Raw genomic sequence first — 18382 nt, forward strand, 5'->3', positions numbered from 1 at the left:
GGCGGAAGTGACGTCGTGACGTACCGTGCCGTGCGGGGGGCGGAGCCTGCGGGGCGGGGACACGGCCGGGACATGGCGGCGGGACATCCCGCACGGGATGGGCACGGGAGGGGTTTGCTGGGCAGAAAGGCTTAACGGACTGCCAGCCCGGTCGCGTAAAGGCTTTTTCCTTAACGCAGCCGGAAAGGTGCTTTCGCTCCGCCCCCCCAGCGGACGGTGAGCTTGAAGGGACCTCGATTGTTGTTTGGGAGCCACGCGCTGGGGGACACACCGTCTGTAACGCTGCTGCTGCCTTTGAGAAAGCACGCAGGATCACCCTTGAGGAGAAAAGGCAACGCAGAAAGAATCGTGCCTTGCAGAATTTACCACCGAAGGAGTCTTTCTGCTGTGCCTTTTGCAATCGGACATGCTGGTCTCCTCTTGGCCTTTTTAGCCACCAGCGCGCTTGTGACAGACGTGGGTAGAGACCTTTCCCAAATCTTCGTTCGCGAAGCCCAGCCATGACTGACTGACTGACTGACTGACTGACTGACTGGGGGACAGAGCAGGACAGCGGTGGGAGCTCCCCCCGGGGCCGTGACGGTGTGAGAAGTCTCAGCGCGGGCCCGGCTCCTGCCCCCGGTTGCCCCTCGGGCTCCCCCCGAGCCGAACCAACCCCGCGGTGGCCCAGGGCATGTGCTCTCTGCAGGGAGAGCAGGCGGAGGAACCCCCACCCCAGCCCCCCAGTCACGGCCACCCGTGAAGTGCTCGCCCGAAATAAGATGCAGAGGCCACATCTGCTCTATAGAATGTATTATAAATTATACCATGCATCCATTAACAAAATATACAAAGCTGACAGAAATATATCTTAAGCCTGAGCATACAGCATCTAAACCCTAGTAAAAAGTAACCTAAAGGGAACAGCATCTCACGCTTGACATTTCAATCTGCAATAAAAGTGTTCCTCCTCAGATGTTTTAGTTTTGTTAATTTATAGAGCACATTAACATTCCAATTACGAAGGTACACACAGAGAGAACATGGGTCCTGCTGAGCCTGACAGGTCCAAGCAAATAACCACACTACACTTCAAAGTGTCACCAGCTTCTGCATTGCATCCCTGCCCTTTCCTCCTCCTCCTTCTAGAGTTGGCATTAGTCAAAATATACTCAAAACAGCACATCCAAGTTAAAGTGGGGAAAGTTACAGAAGGATCTTTAACTGGTCCACAGCACACAGTTGTACCGATGTACAGAGATGGGAAACACTGCAAAATAGTTCTACTGTATTTCAAAATAAACATTTAAGAGTGTTATCTTCCACAATCTATAAAAATAGGTTTAAAACAAAAGTGGTATGATACATTTGTTTTCTTGAACTATTTTAATGGTCTCTCTATGGGTACTAAGTCTTTTAAAAAATTCCTACTGATAACGTGGTCAGTCACAATACTGACACCACTTCAGCTACATTGTGACAAAACAGAACACTTTAGTTTGAAGCAGGGGCAATATAAAGTATTTTAGGATCACTGGTCTCCTACACTGTCACCTACAGAGGGACTGAACTCTGAGGAATTATCTATGGATACCCCACTGCACAGCAGTGTCTGGTGCTCATTTCTTGTGATTCTTCAGAATCAAATCTCTCTCAGCACATTTATAAGGGAATTCTTAGATTTCCAGATTAAATATGGGCATCTAAAACAAAATCTTTACAAGAAAACTGGATCCTACAAATGTGGCTATGGAAACACAGAAGCAGCTAGAACCATCAGAGGAGACTGTACACTTGAAAGTGCTTAAGTTAATGCATTTTTCAAACTCTAAAGTGTAAAGTTACCCAATCCCTGCCTCAAGCACTCTTCCCATTACTAAACATTACCAGAATTTGTACTCCAATTCAGGTCTGGGTTTCTACACATTCTTGAACTTTCTACGTGGTATTAACAGAGTAAGACATTTGCACTACACTGAAAAAAAAGATAAAGGTCATATTTTTAATATTTTTATAAAGAGTCTGTAAAGATTCTTAGAAAGGCCTTTACTACCCTTACACTCCATTTTTAACAAAATATTTTATGTAGGTTATACTTTTCTGTTAGAGATCTGGTTTGCACTGTCATTACAAGAGCTGGTTCAATCGCTGGTGGTAAATTCACTCTCCTGCTTCTTTCTGCTACAAGAAACAACAACTTCTCTGGTATTCTTCAGTATAACTGCAGTTACACTTTGAGACTAGATTCAAGATGGCTTTTGTCTATGAATAACTTCTTTTTCTTAGAATAATTTGTAAGGTTTAAGTCTGTTACAACACTATCATGCATTGGAAAACCAATTACTAAATCATCAGAAGAAACAACTTGCTAGTTTTGGGCATCTCTTGTAAATTCGTCAGCACTACATTTTGCAACAGTATTTTACACTTATTCCTATTCCAAAGCTAGTCAAAAGTCAACAAAAATGTCCAGCTGCCTAAAAAAAAAGATTTTACAAACAGTAAAAGGGGAAGCTCTCATCTGGGTGCAAGTTTAGTTCTACAGGATTCCCTGATAAAAGGATTCGGTCTGAAATTAGAGACTTAAAGACTATCCATTTAACTGTGAGGTTCAAATTACAATTGAAATTCTGGTGTCCAGTTCAAGAGATGCCATGACAAGGGCTGTTTGACATTTCCTTGAGAAAAAAAAAACCTCAAAGAAGAGCCAAAGTTTTAATCACACCTCCAAAGAGAAAGCAGCTGAGGAGCAGCCTTCTCCTGTTGTAGTGTTTAATGAGAGCTTGCTCAATGAAGACAATTCCTCCCTCCACCAGGCAGGTTCAGCATCTACTGCTGTACCAGTCACTGTTACTGATCTGCAGTAATTCAGTTACCACTTGAATCATGTTATTGTTGTGTTTCTTCAGCAGCCTCAGGTTTAACTGCCTGTCACAGAATCCCATCTCACACAGGCTGGACAGCAGAGTGGCAGTCTGCTCTTCTGTAGCTGCAGGCTGCTGAAAACAAAAGATAGTAAGATCAGCTGAAAAAAGATAATTTATTATACTGGAACAGAATTGAGGCACAGAGACCCTTTTGGCCCCAATTAAGCCATTTATCTTCCCTTTCACTGCTCACTTACAAAGGTGAGTTACTACTCTTACATGATGCCACAAGAGAAATGCTTCCATCCTCATGGCATGGATTTCCCAGTCTGCTGGGCACAACATACCTCAAAGGGATGCCATCAAGCTTAATATTCTATTCTTACATTAAGTCCTACATAGAATATTGTACATTTATAATGCACAGTTATAAATTTAAGGTTGTGACTCTATGAATAATCTCACAGCATACAGGAAAGACATTTACCTGCTCAATAATAGGAGGTCCAGCAAATAATGCCTTGTAGGCAGAAGCAGCAACAGACAAAGCTCCTTTGACAAGTTCTCCTGCAATGCTGCTTCCTTGAGGGTACCTGTGGAGAGGCCAGGTCTTACTTTAGGGTCAGTTTGTTTCAGCAAAATGCAAATCTCTGCCTGTTGATGTGCAGCTGTTGGAGAGAACAGCCCCTGACCCACAGGAATCAGCACTGTTTGGGAACTGAGCTATGCAGGAAGCTCATTCCTTTGTGGCTTTGTGCTTTCCATGAAGTGACCTTTTGTAAAGATTTAAGTGTTCTCACCTAGCAGAGAACATCCATGCATGGAAGCTGTGCACTGACACATCCATTCAGGCCAGAGTAACTTTTATTTGTTTTCCATAAATTCTAAGTCACTTAATATTCTGCTTAATGTTTTGCCTTATTCCTCCAGTCTCAGTATCTTAAGACACTTAATTTTATAGCTAACTTGCAAATCACCATTTTAAGAATCCTGAGATTTTCCAGAAAACAAACCCCACAGAATTTTAGAAGGATTCAGCTCGAGCTTTTCATAAACTTTTGCTTGCCCATTTCCTTGCCAGAGCCTGCAGATCTGTGTCCAAGTAGAAACCAAGATCTTATAAAAACACAGCATTATAAAATCCAGCATATTTCCTTTAAGAAGGGAGGCCTTTCTCCAAACTAAGGTCTACATGAAGTCTGTAAGCCAGTGCTTTTTCCTAGGTGCCTAATTTAGCAGTACTCAGTTTAAAACAGTGTTTGTGAAGTCACAGCTTCAGCATCATTACCTTGGGTATTCTGAGAACTTCTGTTTACTAGGGGGAAATTCAGAAGATCCTGGACCGTGACTGTCTTCACCACTGGGTTCTGGAAAAGGAATCAAAAAAAAGGAATCAAAAATGTCAACAGGTCCAGTTAATGAGAAGCTGGAGAGATGCAGCTCATACACATAAATGGAAAGGAGTGGGACTCAGCATAACAAGACATCAAATTCAATACTAGGCATAAGGAACAGGTGATAGCAATAGGATGCACTCTTTATTAAGTCCTGTCAATACCTTCTCTTCGTATTTGATTATGAGGAGCAGAAGAGATATTCTCTGAAGCTGATATGTTTAGTTCCTGGAAGATATGATCCTGAAGAGGTGCAAGATTCCTGAAAACATAAGGCAGAAAAAATTACTTTTACTACTTCTATTCTACATGTACATACATAGGTAAGTCAAGATCAACAGACAAAAGAAAAAAAACTTCACATGGTCCCTTCTCTCCCTGTCTTGCACTACTTAAGTCAGTGAGTTCAAAAGTTGCAGAATTTAAGGACATTCACCCCTGTATATGACAAGAGTTTTGTTACAACAATTCTGTTTGGACACTGAACTTAAGCACAAGACCCTGCAGACTCTACACCAACACCAACACCAGCATCCTCATTTCATTGTTGTGCCCAAAGCATACCTTTGTGTCTGGGGTGAGGTGTCCACAGTCTCTGGGGTCAGTGGCACTGCAGCCAGTGTTTGGGAAGTTGACAAAATGTCACTGACCCCGTGGATCTGTGGCTGGCTTCCTGCTTCAGGGCTCTCTGCTCCTGCTTCAAGTTCTCCTGTCTTTTCCAAACTGGGCTGAGAAAGAGCTGAACTATACATGGACTCGCCCAAAGGCCGACTTGTGTCAAAGCACTCAGGGAGAATAATGATATAATCCTCTGATGAAGCAGAGGAGCCTTGACTCTGAACATCATCTTTATCTTCCTCTTCCTCACAATTGTCAGCACCACTACAAGGGCTCGTGCTCTCAGCAGATGGTGGAAGGTCCCCTTCCTTCCCTAAGGAAAAAAAGTGAGGTATTACCATTACCCATTTTTATGGGCAACAGAGACAGCATTGTCCCAGCTGTAAGAGACAAGGATTTAGAAACAACTGTAAATCTTTGCTGATGCTATTAATGGTATAATTTGCTTTGTCTGTCGGGGGGAGGGTATAGTGTGAAAGAGTTAAGTGATCTTAGTGTTAAGCCTATATAAATACAAATACACTGCTGATATTAATGCTTAAAATAAAAACAGGAGTAAGAGCTATACAGGGAAGTTAAAACTATAGTTTTCAGCACCTAAATTACATACATTAGAAACAGGTCAGAAACAGTTATATGTACTGACTTCAAGCTACATGTACAGAATATGGAGGCACCAGTCATGCCTAACATATGAGCACTTATTATATATGGAACCTTTATGCCTCAATTTCATTTTTAGAAAAGCAGCTGTTCAATTAGGTGCTTGTTCAGAGCACTGACACCAATTTTCTGATGTAATGATTCTCTTTGTGTAATTAGGATCAATTTCCTAGAACAGCCAGATGGTTTTACACCTTTTTTTTTTTTTGTAGCCCTTATTACAGCTTCATCTTAAATTCAAATCTATTTTACTTACCACAGTAATTTTCCGTAATTAGCTCTGACTGATGAATCTTTGCTTCCTTTTTGGAAGTGGAATTAGTATTTATCATAGGAGATTCTTCATTTATCATATTGCAACTGAAGGAGTCTTGCAATGTTTGTAAAGAGTCTAATAAAACAATCAGGAAAAACAATTTAATGTTATCACCACCTGAGCTGAGCAATCTGTGTCCCATGTCTGACTCCAAACAAGTCAAACCAGAGAAGGCAGCTGACAGTACTTACTCTGAAGGACTTTATTTTTTTTTTGTGGAGGCTTGTGGTCAGGTGCAGCATCCAGGGTCAGAGATCGAATCACAGTTTCACAGACAAACTGAGTCCCACTCATATCTTCTTCCCCTTCCTCCTGGTTCAGTGCATGCTCAGCTTTCACCTTCACCATGGAAGAGTCCACAGGAAGGCAGCCTTCTGCCACTCCTTGGGAAGGGAAATGTAATAGATTTTACTACCACCACAAGGCAATGTAACTTATAAGAACAATTTCTTAGGCTACCCATGGCTAATATTGACTCTGGGTGTTAATTCTTTCTAAAAATTGAAAGATTTTTGAATTCAGTTCAAGTTGAACGTCAAAGTGATTGAGAAGCAGAGGGGGCCACACCTGGAGTGTTTTGAGTACAGCCTAGTGTATAAAGGGCAAATTGTTAACTCTCCCAACAATTCTAGTGGCAAATTAATTCTAGACAAATTAAGAAAAGCATTTGAAAGGACTTTTTACAAGGGCATGCAGTAATAGAACAACAGGAAATGGCTTTAAACTCAAGGAGGGTACATTTAGATTAGATATTAGGCAGAAGTTCTTCCCTGTGAGGGTGATGAGGCCCTTGCACAGGTTGCCCAGAGAAGCTGTGCCTGCCCCATCCCTGGAAGTGTCCAAGACCAGGCTGGACAGGGCCAAGAGCAACCTGGGATAGTGGAGGGTGTCCCTGCCCATGGCAGGGGGGTGGTTAGAACTGGATGATCTTTAAGGTCCCTTCCAACCCAAACCATTCCGTGATTCTGTGAGTTGTATTTCTGAATCTACATACATTATGCTCCAACCTCTACATTCAGGAGAGTAGCATCAGGCTACAGGTTTATGAGCCAAACAATCATTTGTTTTTCCAAAGAAAGAAAAGACAGTTGTTAGAATTCTTTTCAGACATCAGGTCTGTTGACTGCACAGAAGAGACAATATCCTCCCTTCACCCCCAAGCTCCCCAGGACTACTGCTTACCAGGAACTAGTTTAAATCCACTCCCCTCATTCTCCTCCTCTATCTGACCTAAGCCAGGTTTCTCCAGCAAGGGGCTGTCATGTGGCAAAGGGGACATGCATGGAGTCATGTCTGAAAAACACAGGGAGCAAAGATAATTGGCACTAAGGGAGTAGGAGCCTCCAGGTGTTAACATTTTAAGAAGTTATTCTTTTTAAGGGACTGAAGAAACTCAGTTATTTTGCAAGATAATTTGGTGAAATAAACAACTAACTTTGCATGACACTGCCACTGGTTGTGCAAAGAAAGTGGCAGCATTCTTCAACACCTGCAATGGTATGGTCTTGGGGATATGAAGGTGAAAAGAAGCCAGTACTGAAAAATGCAAAGGATAGCTGACTGTGCTCAAGACAGAACACAGCATACAAGAGCCTTACCAACAGGAGTATTGTGTGGCACTCGCTCCAATTCCTGCACAATATTAATGTCCAACAGCTCAAAGGACAGCAAATCCTACATGAAGAAACACCACACAAGTTTCCATCAGCAAACCCTAAAATGGAATTGTTATCTGTACTTGGCAGCCCAGATCCCACTTGGTACAAATAACATTTTGTTCCTCAGAGGGCAGTTTTCCCACAACATACACCCATGTCATAGGATGCAGTGCACAAATCAGGGCAGTGAGAGACAAAGCTAAGAACTCCCTTGTTAGGGGCCAGAGAAAGAGCCAATGCTGACTCTTTTTTGAGAATCTTAATCTGTCCTGCACATACCTTCCACACAGTGACAGTCCCTGATACCACTTAGAAGAAAACAGCTCTGCCATATATAATGCAGTACACTCTTTCTGAAAGTAGAGTGGCCAGTTCAGAGCTCAGAAGCTTTATTCTTATGGATGTCTACATACCTAGACATCAAACCCAACATGGTTTGCTTTATCTCTGCCTGAATTTCAGCACTTTACCTGTGCAGTGAGGAGATCAACAGACGGGATGTAAAACTCTCTCTCACTTGGCAGATTTTTGATCTTTAAAGGAATAGTTGGCAGAGATACTTCAGCCTGCTCTGTGATTTCACCCATCAGTTGAGCACTTGCTTCTGTTTTGAAGGAAGCATCCTGCAAAAACAAAAAAAACAGTGTCCCAGAAGCCCCTTAGGCAGACAGTAAATAAAATATCAGATAAAATGTAAAGCCCGAATTTTTGTAAGCACTCAAGTAACTTGAAAGAGATTTAAAATAACACATCTTAGAGGCCAAAAGGACAAGACCTAATAAAGAGAAATTCTGCAGTGTTTCAGTTCAAAGAACCAGACAAATAGCTAAAGCAGATTGATAACTAATCTCAGGCCTGTCAAAAAGAATAACCATTTTAGAACTTATAAATGCAATATATCTTGCATTTCTTTCCTATTAAAAATAGAATTTAAAAGCAAACAACTAAAAGAATCCCCTCAAATAGTTAGTAGCACTCTGCCAAACAATACACAATGCTCCTTCTCCTAGGTAATTCAGAATTTCCCCAATACCAGGTGAGTGACTTGCCTGTTTGGTGCTGGAACTGTTACTCTTCTGACAGGAGTCAGAATCCTTCCACTCACTTTCTAGACAGTCAGCAGCTGGAGAGGGATCCACAACAATACTGCACCAGATCCTTGGCCCAAACTGTTCTCCTTTGTGTGACAGTCTCCAGTGAGAAGTGTAAGTTCCTTCAATATTAGGAGCTACAAACTCAACTGAAACAGTTCCCACTTGTCCCGATGGAAGGGATGGCACTACCACATCTTTTTTCTCAGAAGATGCCAAGGTCAGATTTCCCCACATAAGTTTCAGCTGAAATATACAACAGAAAAAGCCAAAAATTAACTCCTAGACAGCTCATTGTCCCAAAATTCCCAGCTTGTGAATCAACAGGCCAAAGGAAATCCTAAATGGGTCCCCACAGAGAATTCACATGTAAATATTATCTTCCAGAACTATTTTAGTGTGTAAAAGTAATAGCAAAGGCAAGATACCTTTGTGTCTGAGCTCCATTCCACATTGCCAGTATTTTTCATTCGCCAGTGTTTGATAAACTTTGTTCCTGGTTGCAAGTGAGTGCCATCAGGCAAATTCTCATCCACAAATACTGCACTTAGTGTTGGGACAATTGCTTGGAAGGGTTGATTAGGACTCCTGAGATTGAGGAAACAACAGCAAATACACCAAAACTGAAGAAGTTCGGCTGCCAATAACGTTAATCTGACTGTTAAATGCCCTAAATAGAAGGGATGAATTAAAGAAACTAAAACTATACAAGTTTTACACTGTACATTCATAAACCCAAAGGGAATAGGAAATGCAAAGTGATTGCCTGCAAAGGCTGCTGTCTAATGAACCTCAGACTAAGAGCACACAAAGAAAAAAGACCATTGAACATCATAAGTACACAGAATGTACTTGACCTTATGCAGACACACTTAATAAAGCAGGAAGATACAGACTTTTTAAAAACTGGTAGCAGTGCTCATTTTTCCTGTATGCACATGCATGTGTATCTAATCCTAGGCACTCCCCTTCCTCCTAAACCTAGATAAATCAGTAAGTTTCTATTAATAACCATCAGTAACTTTTTTCCTTCTCCTGGGAGAGCTCCTCCCAATTAAAAACACTCCACCTTGCAAATAAAAAATTCTCACAGGATCCAATGACAAATCATACTTTGAATGAGCAACTTCATAACCTTCCTCCACTTCAACTTGGTCCCATCACAAAAGGTCAGACAGCACAACTACCAGATGCTCAGCTAACAACATCTCTTACAGGAAGGTGTTAGGTTGGAGACTCTCAGATTTCAGAGTAGGTGAGCTGCTCGTTTCCAATACATGGACAGAGTTCCACATATGAATTTTCCTGTGCAATTTTAGCTGCTTTTTGAGCTCTCGGACCTCTGCTTTTCGCTGTTTCTTTTCTGCTCGTAATCTTTGCTTCTCTGCCTTCAGAAATCTTTTGTCCATCTGTTTCTGGAGCCTGCAGAGAGAATAAGACACTATTATAATACATTGAATTGGCCAGAATTTAGCTTTAGTCAGCAGAGTCTTAGTCTCAAGGGAACACTTCAGGAAATGTCTCAGGCTTCTAGACTGGATACCAAATAATTTCCAAAGAACATCCTCAGAGTTGCTTGTGGAACTAGTTTGAATGGCCTCAGTGAAAGAGCAAAGGCAAATACAGAGTGCTCAAAGAAAAAGCAAGCTTTCAAAGTTTGCTATCCACCTATGACACAGAAGTCTGCATTTTCTATTTTATTATTAAAAATAACAATAAAGATTTGTGACTTAGGCCCTTTAAAAGTACGTCGCTCTTTTGAGCTACACGCAATAAAGTCTGAGTACCATTTCTTGTCATCTCTAAAATAAAAGCTGAACATCAACCTCAATACAGGTGTTTCTACTGCTGTCAGGACAATCTTGTCAGGTACTGGCAGATGGGTTTGTTCACCTGACTTGCTCCAGAGTGGCAGGAAGGCGTGGTGGGAGCTCTGCAGGGCTGTAATTCTCAGCAGTGCAGAGGACGGGCCTGCGCAGCTTTAACAAGACATGGTTTGGATCGTGGGCATATGTTCCTGCTTCACACTCTTCACAGATGTTGTAGGCTGGACAAAGGCTGCAAAGCAGAAGAGACAGAATGTTACCAAGAGGCAAAGAATTTCTGCAGAGGAACAACTCTATGTCACCCTACCACTACCACTGTAGGCAGTGCCCAAACGACAGCATCTGGTTGTCCAACTTATACATGGATATTTGGAGCCATCTGGAATGCCCAGATGATTCTCTCTCTTCTGGGGAAAACTGCAACACAGTCCCCACTTCCTTCTTGAACACACACTGGAAAAAATTGATGCTTCCTTTAGCAAAATGACTAAAATTGTTGCTACAAGGGATAGAACATTTTACTGAAATCCAGTGCCAGCACCATACTTATGAAAATACAGAGGCTAAGTCAACAAGTACTCAGGGATGCAAAGCAGATGGTCCTACAGGAACAGGACTGATAAAAAACAGGCTCTCATCTCCTGTCAGCAAGAAAAAAAAAAAATCCAAAGAAAAACCCTGTTACAATTCCATCCAGACATCTGTCTAGTCCCAAAACACTTACCTTTACAGCAGTTGCCTCATTTGAATAAAACCCTCACTTTTAAATACCTCATTTAAGACATTCATCAATACCTATTTCATATTATTAAACTGACAAGCCAGATCATTAAAAAAAGCATGATCTGCCTTAGTTTCATTGACTCTCAGAGCCAAACAAAGCATTACTGTAGGCTGGTGGTTACAAGGTTTGCTTTTCTGTTTAGTTAACCGAGCAAAACATTTTCCTTTACAATTACTGCATCTTACGTGCAAGTAAGGTAAAGAGTGATGGTGAATAGGTGTTAAAAAGTTCTCTCACTTCATCACCTTTGCTCAGAATAGTATTAATCTTGCTTTTATGCAGATGAAGTCTAGTCACCACAGGAGACGTTGGTGAGACGCAGACTGACATTCTGAAAGGCACAGCAGGCTGCTGGTTAGAGATCTGGAAGTCTGTGACCCCGAGACAGTTCCTGAGACTCACCCACAGCCCCTCCACGCCAGGATTCCCACCCTGCCAGGGCACTGTACCTGCACTGGTAGCGCACCCCCACGATCCGGGCCTGGCAGTTGCAGCAGGAGATCAACCAGTCACAGGGGCTGCCCTCCGCAGGGGGAGGTGCTGCTGCAGCTGAGCTCTCAGCAAAGTCTGCAGGCTGACTGCTAGGAACAAGCTTCTCATACAGCTTCTGCTCCAGCTTCTCGACAGTCTCCTTAACTACTTGTTCCCTGAACTAGAAAGAAATTGAAGTGGTCGTGGATGAGAGCCACCTGCACGGTTTGAACAGTCGCGTCGCGTTTTCTCAAGCCTCCCAACCCGTAAGTCAGTAGTTCAGAACCCACCTCCCACCCACCCAGCACATTCTACAGGAAATTAAACAAGTACCCCATTCCAGAGGATTTTTATTTTAGAAAATACCAGCCCAGAGCTTTTAAAAAGGCAAGTTAAAAATCACATACTTGTGCTTACAACATTTAAGGTTCTTCTTCCATAACCTTGCATGAAGGGAAGGAAACTCATCTCCCAAAACAATTATCACAACTCCCAAACCCTTCTGGAGTCTCTACCATTAAATTCTGATTTGTCTATCAGGGATGTTTTAGACATAACCATGAACTTCCCCTATCTTTAGTTTGTATAAAAAGGTGGCAAAGAAAGAAAGGAAACTCTAGAAAGAAAAGCTTAAAGATAAATGCACATACTACTGTACACTGAACTTTTTAGTTTCAAGAACTCGTTAGCTAATGAATTCTTAGTGATGGTATCAAACTGCTTCTCAGTGATGTTTATTAGCTACTCAAAACAAGTTAACAACCACATCTTAATTGTTGGTTATTGTCAATGGCTTCCTGGAAGTATTTACTCGAAGTGAACAGTCAAGAAAAGCAAGGTCATTAAATGCTCTGCTTTCAATCACAGGAAACCATATCTATTGTCCTGCTGAAACTGGACAATCAAGAGTCTACAACAGCAACACTATTCCTATTCCATGGTCTGGAGTTCCTAGGGCTGTCTGGATTCTATCACAGGAGCAACTTAAAACTACACTCAAAACTAGTCAAATGCATAAAACAAACAACCCACTTTTCACAAGGGGCATGGATCAAGCTGTGCTGACAGCAACTCTGTTGAGATGTCTAGAGTTAGGCATCACAAGGAACTCTTCCACCCACAACTTCTTATGCATTTCTTTAGGAATACCAGTACTTGCAAGACAATGCACTTACTGTTTCCAAGTAGCTTGTAAACCATTCTGGAGGATCTTCACTTGTGCTTCCTGTTTGTGTCTGATTTAACTTCTGCTGGGGGAAAAAAACCAAACCAACCAAACAAAAAAGCATGCAAAGTTGAAAAAAACATCCTCAACACAGTGAGTTAACCACTGAAATAGCTCTGAAGTGTCTATATAAAAAAAAATTTAAAGTTCTTCAGAAAACAGTGGAGAAGCAACACAAGATAACCACTGACATTTTCCTGAAAGATTTCTGCTCCATTGGCACTTGAGTGTAATTACACAGCAAATCCAAAGTAGTCAAGTATACAAAAGTTATTAGAAGGCAAGGAGGGCTTCAGGAGACCAATTACTTTGTTTATCAAAATATTTAAGAATGGTCAACATGAAAGCATCTGTATTTCTAAAACACCTGTATTTCTAAAGGCAGCATCAAACTATCCCCTTGAAAATTCACATTATTTGGTGAGCTTCAGTGGGTGCAGGTAGCTGAAAACAGAGACCAACCTCTGAACTCAGTTTTGATGTATGGGCAAAGAGGATAATAAGTCCATAAAGTGAATTACACTTATTAATTGTTTTAATTAATACATAATGCAGCTCTAGCTCCTACCTGAATGGTCAGCTCCTTGTCATCTTTTAATTCTTCCTGTAATCCCTGAGCTAGCATGGAATAGCATAAAAGAGGTTTCTTCTCATCCTTCAGAAGCATCAGCTTTTCTGTCACAGTTTTTTCAGGTACTTGCAAAGCACAAGCAGGGTTTCTTTCATAGGCATTCATCTGAAGTTGATTTCCTTGTTTAACTGCAATCTAAATAACACATACACCACATTTTCCACTTTCAATCAGCATACAAAATCTGTAAAAACACAGCACTGCACTACATTGGAGAAAACAGAGAAAAGATGGGGAAAGACTAACAGGCAAAAAGAAAACAGAGATGCCAAGGTAGAGTCAACTGATGTTCTACTTCTTAAAGGTTACCAATATGCTTATTAAAAGGTTTATTACATGCCAAAGGATAATAATGCAGATATCCTACAGGAATTTTTCTACCTAAAATAAAGTGTTCACATGGGCCAGTAAATAACAGATTCTGTCCAGGAATTTATGATTATTTTCAAATTATCAGATTTTAAATCCAGACCGTGAGCAAAAAGTTCCAAAAGCATTGCTAATGTAAAACTGAAATGTAAAGGAATGCAATTTTATTTTGTCTACATAAAACTAACTGCTCCTAAAGTAACTAAGCACTGACACTAAATAGAATTTTCAATGTTTTACTCTGGCAGTAGAGTCTGTGTGACAAGAGATCCACAAGAGCCCAGCATCTCCAAATATGGGATTACTGTTTGAGAAAGTCAGTCACTTAACCAACCAATTGCTGTTCAGGGTCCTGAATCACAACTGCCTATGCAACTAATTTATTAGCCAGGAAGGAAAAAAAAATTTAGTAAGATATTCAAGCTATTGTCCAAAGCTAGAAAACTGAGCTATTCAGATTTCCATGGGCCAGGTAATTCTGGTATTTTCTCAGCAACATTAATTTTCATTGGAGAACAATGAATATATTGAAAAAGTCAGAGAGAGCATTTACCTTCAGAGCTTCTTCATATTCCTCTAAAGAAAAAGAGAAAAATGTGAATTTTCCCTATCTCAAACAGATACAAATTTAGCACAGAGTATTTAGGGAGTCTTACACCACAAGGAGTCTCCACTACTGTAAATTCTTTTAAAGTAGTGCTACTGAAAGAAAGAAATTGTATATACAGCAACAAGCACACCTCCTCACAGCTGAGAGCTGCAGCATTCCATTAATTTAGCCATATCCAATTTGTTCCTACAGATCAAAAACTCCTTCCTTTGGGAAGAATTTGATGCCCAATGATATATAAAATACAAAAATCAAAAAGCAAGCATTCTCAAGTGCTTCTCCAAAACCCACAAACAACAGTTGGGGTCTGTTTCTTGATTTCACTTCAATAAAGCAGCAGCTCACCTTTGCTATTCACAGAGACCTGCAAAGAAAAACAACAGTGAGTGAGAGCCACAGCCACATTTTTGCAATTCTCTTAAAATTAACACACTTCCAGAATAAAAGCACTTTTACTTGGAGTTTCCAAAACACCACTCCAAATACAGATACTCATTTATCCATTCTGCACACAGAAGTTACCAGTACAAGAAGCTATTTAATGCCCACAGCATTGCCTGATTCTGAACAGGGTTTAGTCAGTTTGACCAGTATTGCAAAGGGAGCTTTCACAGATGCATCTATATATTTATATAAGATACAGGCTGGAGAATAAGGGGAGAATCTTTCCCTGAAAGGTTGCTGGGACCATCCTGACATTTCCCCTTAGAGGAAAAAAAAAAATAACTACAGGGAGTCCATCTCTGCAATTTAGTAGAGCCATAACCTGAGCAGTGCAACATGGGGTTTGCAAAAGGTCTGTTGTGTCTAAGAGTTACATTTTCCCCTGAACCTCTAGACAAACAGAAAGAACACCAGAGGGTGAGGCTGTGCCAAGCAGGAAGTTACTCAATAAGGACAACTAAAAGTAACCAATTTGTTTTCTGAGTCAGTAATCTGCTTGGAGATTACAGCAATTGCATAAAGCAAGCAGAGGATTTGAGTACACCAGATCACTGAAGCAAACACATGCTAATGACAGGGGACCTACATTTTCCAGAGGAAGGAGTGCAGATTGAAGAGCCAGGGCTTTACCGTGGCTGCAAACACCAATAGTTACAACTATCTTATTCTCATAAAAAGAAAAATCAAGTTCCTCAACACAAACATCCCTCCCTCAGAACACACAGAACCACTGGCTGTTTCAAGGGGGTGGGAAAAAGAAAGGCAGCAGCTTCTAAAAAAGTATTTTAAAATATGTATGCTGCATTAAGAGCAAAACCAGAATAACAGCTATTTTCTTATTAAAGGGACAAACCACCCCCATCCCCTGATCTGCATAACAGATGCTCCTGAAGGACCCACTACAAATTATTGTGAGGCAGAAAAGGTTCCCAGCAGCCATTTTCTGGTTGAGCTGTTGGGAGGGCAGGGTGGTAGGTGTTTTACCTCATCATTGTCCTCATCAATGTATTTGATCTGAACGTTGTCCAGGTCAAATGAAACCTTAACCTGTAATGAAAACAAATGAACACAAAACCACAATGAGACAGGACCACAGGTGTCCTCAGTTAAACATGATTATTAATTGGGAGTAATATTATAACCCTCCCACCCCTCCCTTCAGTTTCCCAACTGAAGCAAAGACTGTTTTACAAAATCCATTCCTCTGAAGTTGAATCACTCTCCCCGGTGCCTTCCCTCCAACTGTTACTAACTTTCCCTAATGAAAAGAATAAATTCATTTCTTTCACGTTGCACCTTCCCTGGTTAATGTTTGCTCCAAAACAAATAATAATAACCTTCCCATTCTGAGAGGACAAGCTCAGGGTTAATAAACTCAGTCATAGTAAACACTGCCAAATGTGAAGGCTAAGGCCAACAGCCCCCAAACACTACCTTTTACACTGAAAAGCACCTGGAATGCAGCTCACACAGGTGATCAGCCTTTTTTTAGCCTATCAGAATTTGGAGGACAAAGTTGAGCAGCTATTTTGCATTTTACATTAGCAGGGCAGAGTGAACAGCACCAAATGAACCATAAATGAAGGCAGATGTTTCCACGTGCTGAGCAAGTCTCCACAGCACAGTTTGTAGCAGGTACCTACACAAGCTGTATCCTTCCCAGCAGAAACTCTCTGAAAGACTTGACATGTTCTGCCAGCCCAGACCTAACAGAACACCTCAGCTGACAGAGGCTGTTGGGACTTACACAGCACCACTGGAGCACAGGGACACAGCCAAACACATTCTGCAGTGGACATGCTACTACAGGCAGGCTCTTCCAGCAGCATATCCCAAATTTTGGGACTGCAGTGAGAGAACAGACTTGGCTGATCAAGAAGAAACTGTGGTCTGTACCCACACTGTGTAGTACCACAGATTGTTCCCCTAAAACTCAAACCAGAATGAGAGATGGGGTTATCCCTTAGAAACACATCCAATAAAATATTAAAACATAGGAAAGACAGAGTTTATCTGATACTCTCTTCAAGCAGTAATTCACACAACAGAGAGAACCCATGGCATTACCCTGGGTAGGGAAGCATTATTGTAATAGAACACCACACCTTGAACAAACACACCCTTGCTCTCAGACTACCTAAGATTAAGGGCAACACGGTGCTTACACACTAATCTGCTTCCAGCTTTGATGCAAGCAGGATTCTGACTAGCTCAGACATTCCTGCAGGGTCTACTTGCCACTAAGTATTTTAAGACTGAACTAGTGCCTCTTCCAGAGGACTGAAACACAACAAGTGAAGATGCCACATTTCAAGCTTTGAACTTGAGTAATTCACAAAGCAAGAGCCTCCTGCATTCTGGAAAATGATAGCTAGAAGACAAAATAAAACAGTGACAAGACTTCTTAAGGTACAACTTTAAAAGTAAGCTAAAAACCAGAACAGTTGTTACAGAAGGAATAATAATTTAAAAAAACAAAAAAAAAAAAAAAAAAAAAAAAAAAAAAAAAAAAAAAAACAAAACAAAAAAAAAAAAAAAAACACATTAGCTTCATAACAGCCAAGGGAATGCTTACAACTCAATTTTAGCCTCAGCCAGGAATTTTCACAAAATAGCCCTAAAAACAAACATCCAAACAAAAACTTTTGACTATACCAAGAGCATATACAGACCTTCATAAACAACTGCCTACCCACACGTGGCCCAGTCAGACACTGTTCTGTCCAAACTGGCACACACAGAGCTCCTGGAAGCAAGGGGCCAAGAACGTATTAGTGATTCGGGACCCCAGAAAGCACAGACGCATCTTCAGAAAAGCAACAGACACGCGTTACTTCACAATAACTACTTCAATGAGTAAAAGAATGGCAGATAAGAGGAACAGAGTGTACTTTACAGAGGGGTACAAGGGCAAAACCAACCGTCCATACCTGCGGAAATGGGCAAAGAACACAACTAAAGCCACCTGCTCGCACAGGAAAATAAAAGGGACCCATAAGAATCTTTTTCCGAAACAGGTTTTTCAGGTCACTCTAAGCACAAAGCAGGAGTTAAAGGCTAAAAGAAAACCCGAGACTGCAGCAGTACAAACCACCAGTGCTGAGAGCCTGAGAAACAGGGGACAGGGCTTTGGAAGGCGCGGGAGAAGATGCCGGGCCCTCAGAGAGCCGCTGGCATGGTCAGCATCTCACCAAGGCGGCTGTAACCCCCCCTTCCCCACCTCCCGCGGCCGGGCCGCGCTCACCATGGCCTCCACATCGGCCCACGTCGTGTGCGCCGGGTCCGACACGACGAAGCTGCGGGTGTCGCCGCGGCAGGAGACGCGGAGGGTCACCGGGGGCTCCATCGCGCGCTCCCGCGGGCCCAGGGGCAGCACCGGCCGCCGGCCCGACCAGCCCAACATGGCGGCTCGAAGGGTGGTCGGCCCCCCACGCCC

At 41.8% G+C, this 18382-nt stretch overlaps 1 protein-coding gene across 4 annotated transcripts; it reads right to left on the minus strand.

Annotated features, from left to right (window-relative positions):
- Positions 1-777: 777 nt before the first annotated feature.
- NBR1 (NBR1 autophagy cargo receptor) lies at positions 778-18344 on the minus strand. Of its 4 annotated transcripts, none has more exons than XM_032711264.1 (21): positions 18191-18343; positions 15931-15993; positions 14848-14866; positions 14446-14468; positions 13461-13658; positions 12843-12914; positions 11646-11848; positions 10480-10644; positions 9802-10008; positions 9015-9174; positions 8545-8832; positions 7966-8118; positions 7436-7511; positions 7020-7130; positions 6029-6220; positions 5778-5912; positions 4805-5171; positions 4405-4502; positions 4135-4213; positions 3334-3439; positions 778-2978 (listed from the first exon to the last, which is right to left on the minus strand). In XM_032711264.1, exons 1-21 carry the CDS (start codon positions 18290-18292, stop codon positions 2802-2804), a joined length of 2994 nt encoding a protein of 997 aa, XP_032567155.1. In that variant the 5' UTR covers positions 18293-18343; the 3' UTR covers positions 778-2801. The 4 variants fall into 4 exon arrangements, with proteins under 4 accessions (XP_032567155.1, XP_032567154.1, XP_032567157.1 ...); XM_032711263.1 differs by having other exon boundaries at positions 12843-12917; XM_032711266.1 differs by lacking the exon at positions 18191-18343 and adding an exon at positions 16138-16226 and having other exon boundaries at positions 12843-12917.
- Positions 18345-18382: the final 38 nt, after the last annotated feature.

Source organism: Chiroxiphia lanceolata, chromosome 26 (genome assembly GCF_009829145.1).
Source record: "Chiroxiphia lanceolata isolate bChiLan1 chromosome 26, bChiLan1.pri, whole genome shotgun sequence".
Lineage (NCBI taxonomy): Eukaryota > Metazoa > Chordata > Aves > Passeriformes > Pipridae > Chiroxiphia > Chiroxiphia lanceolata.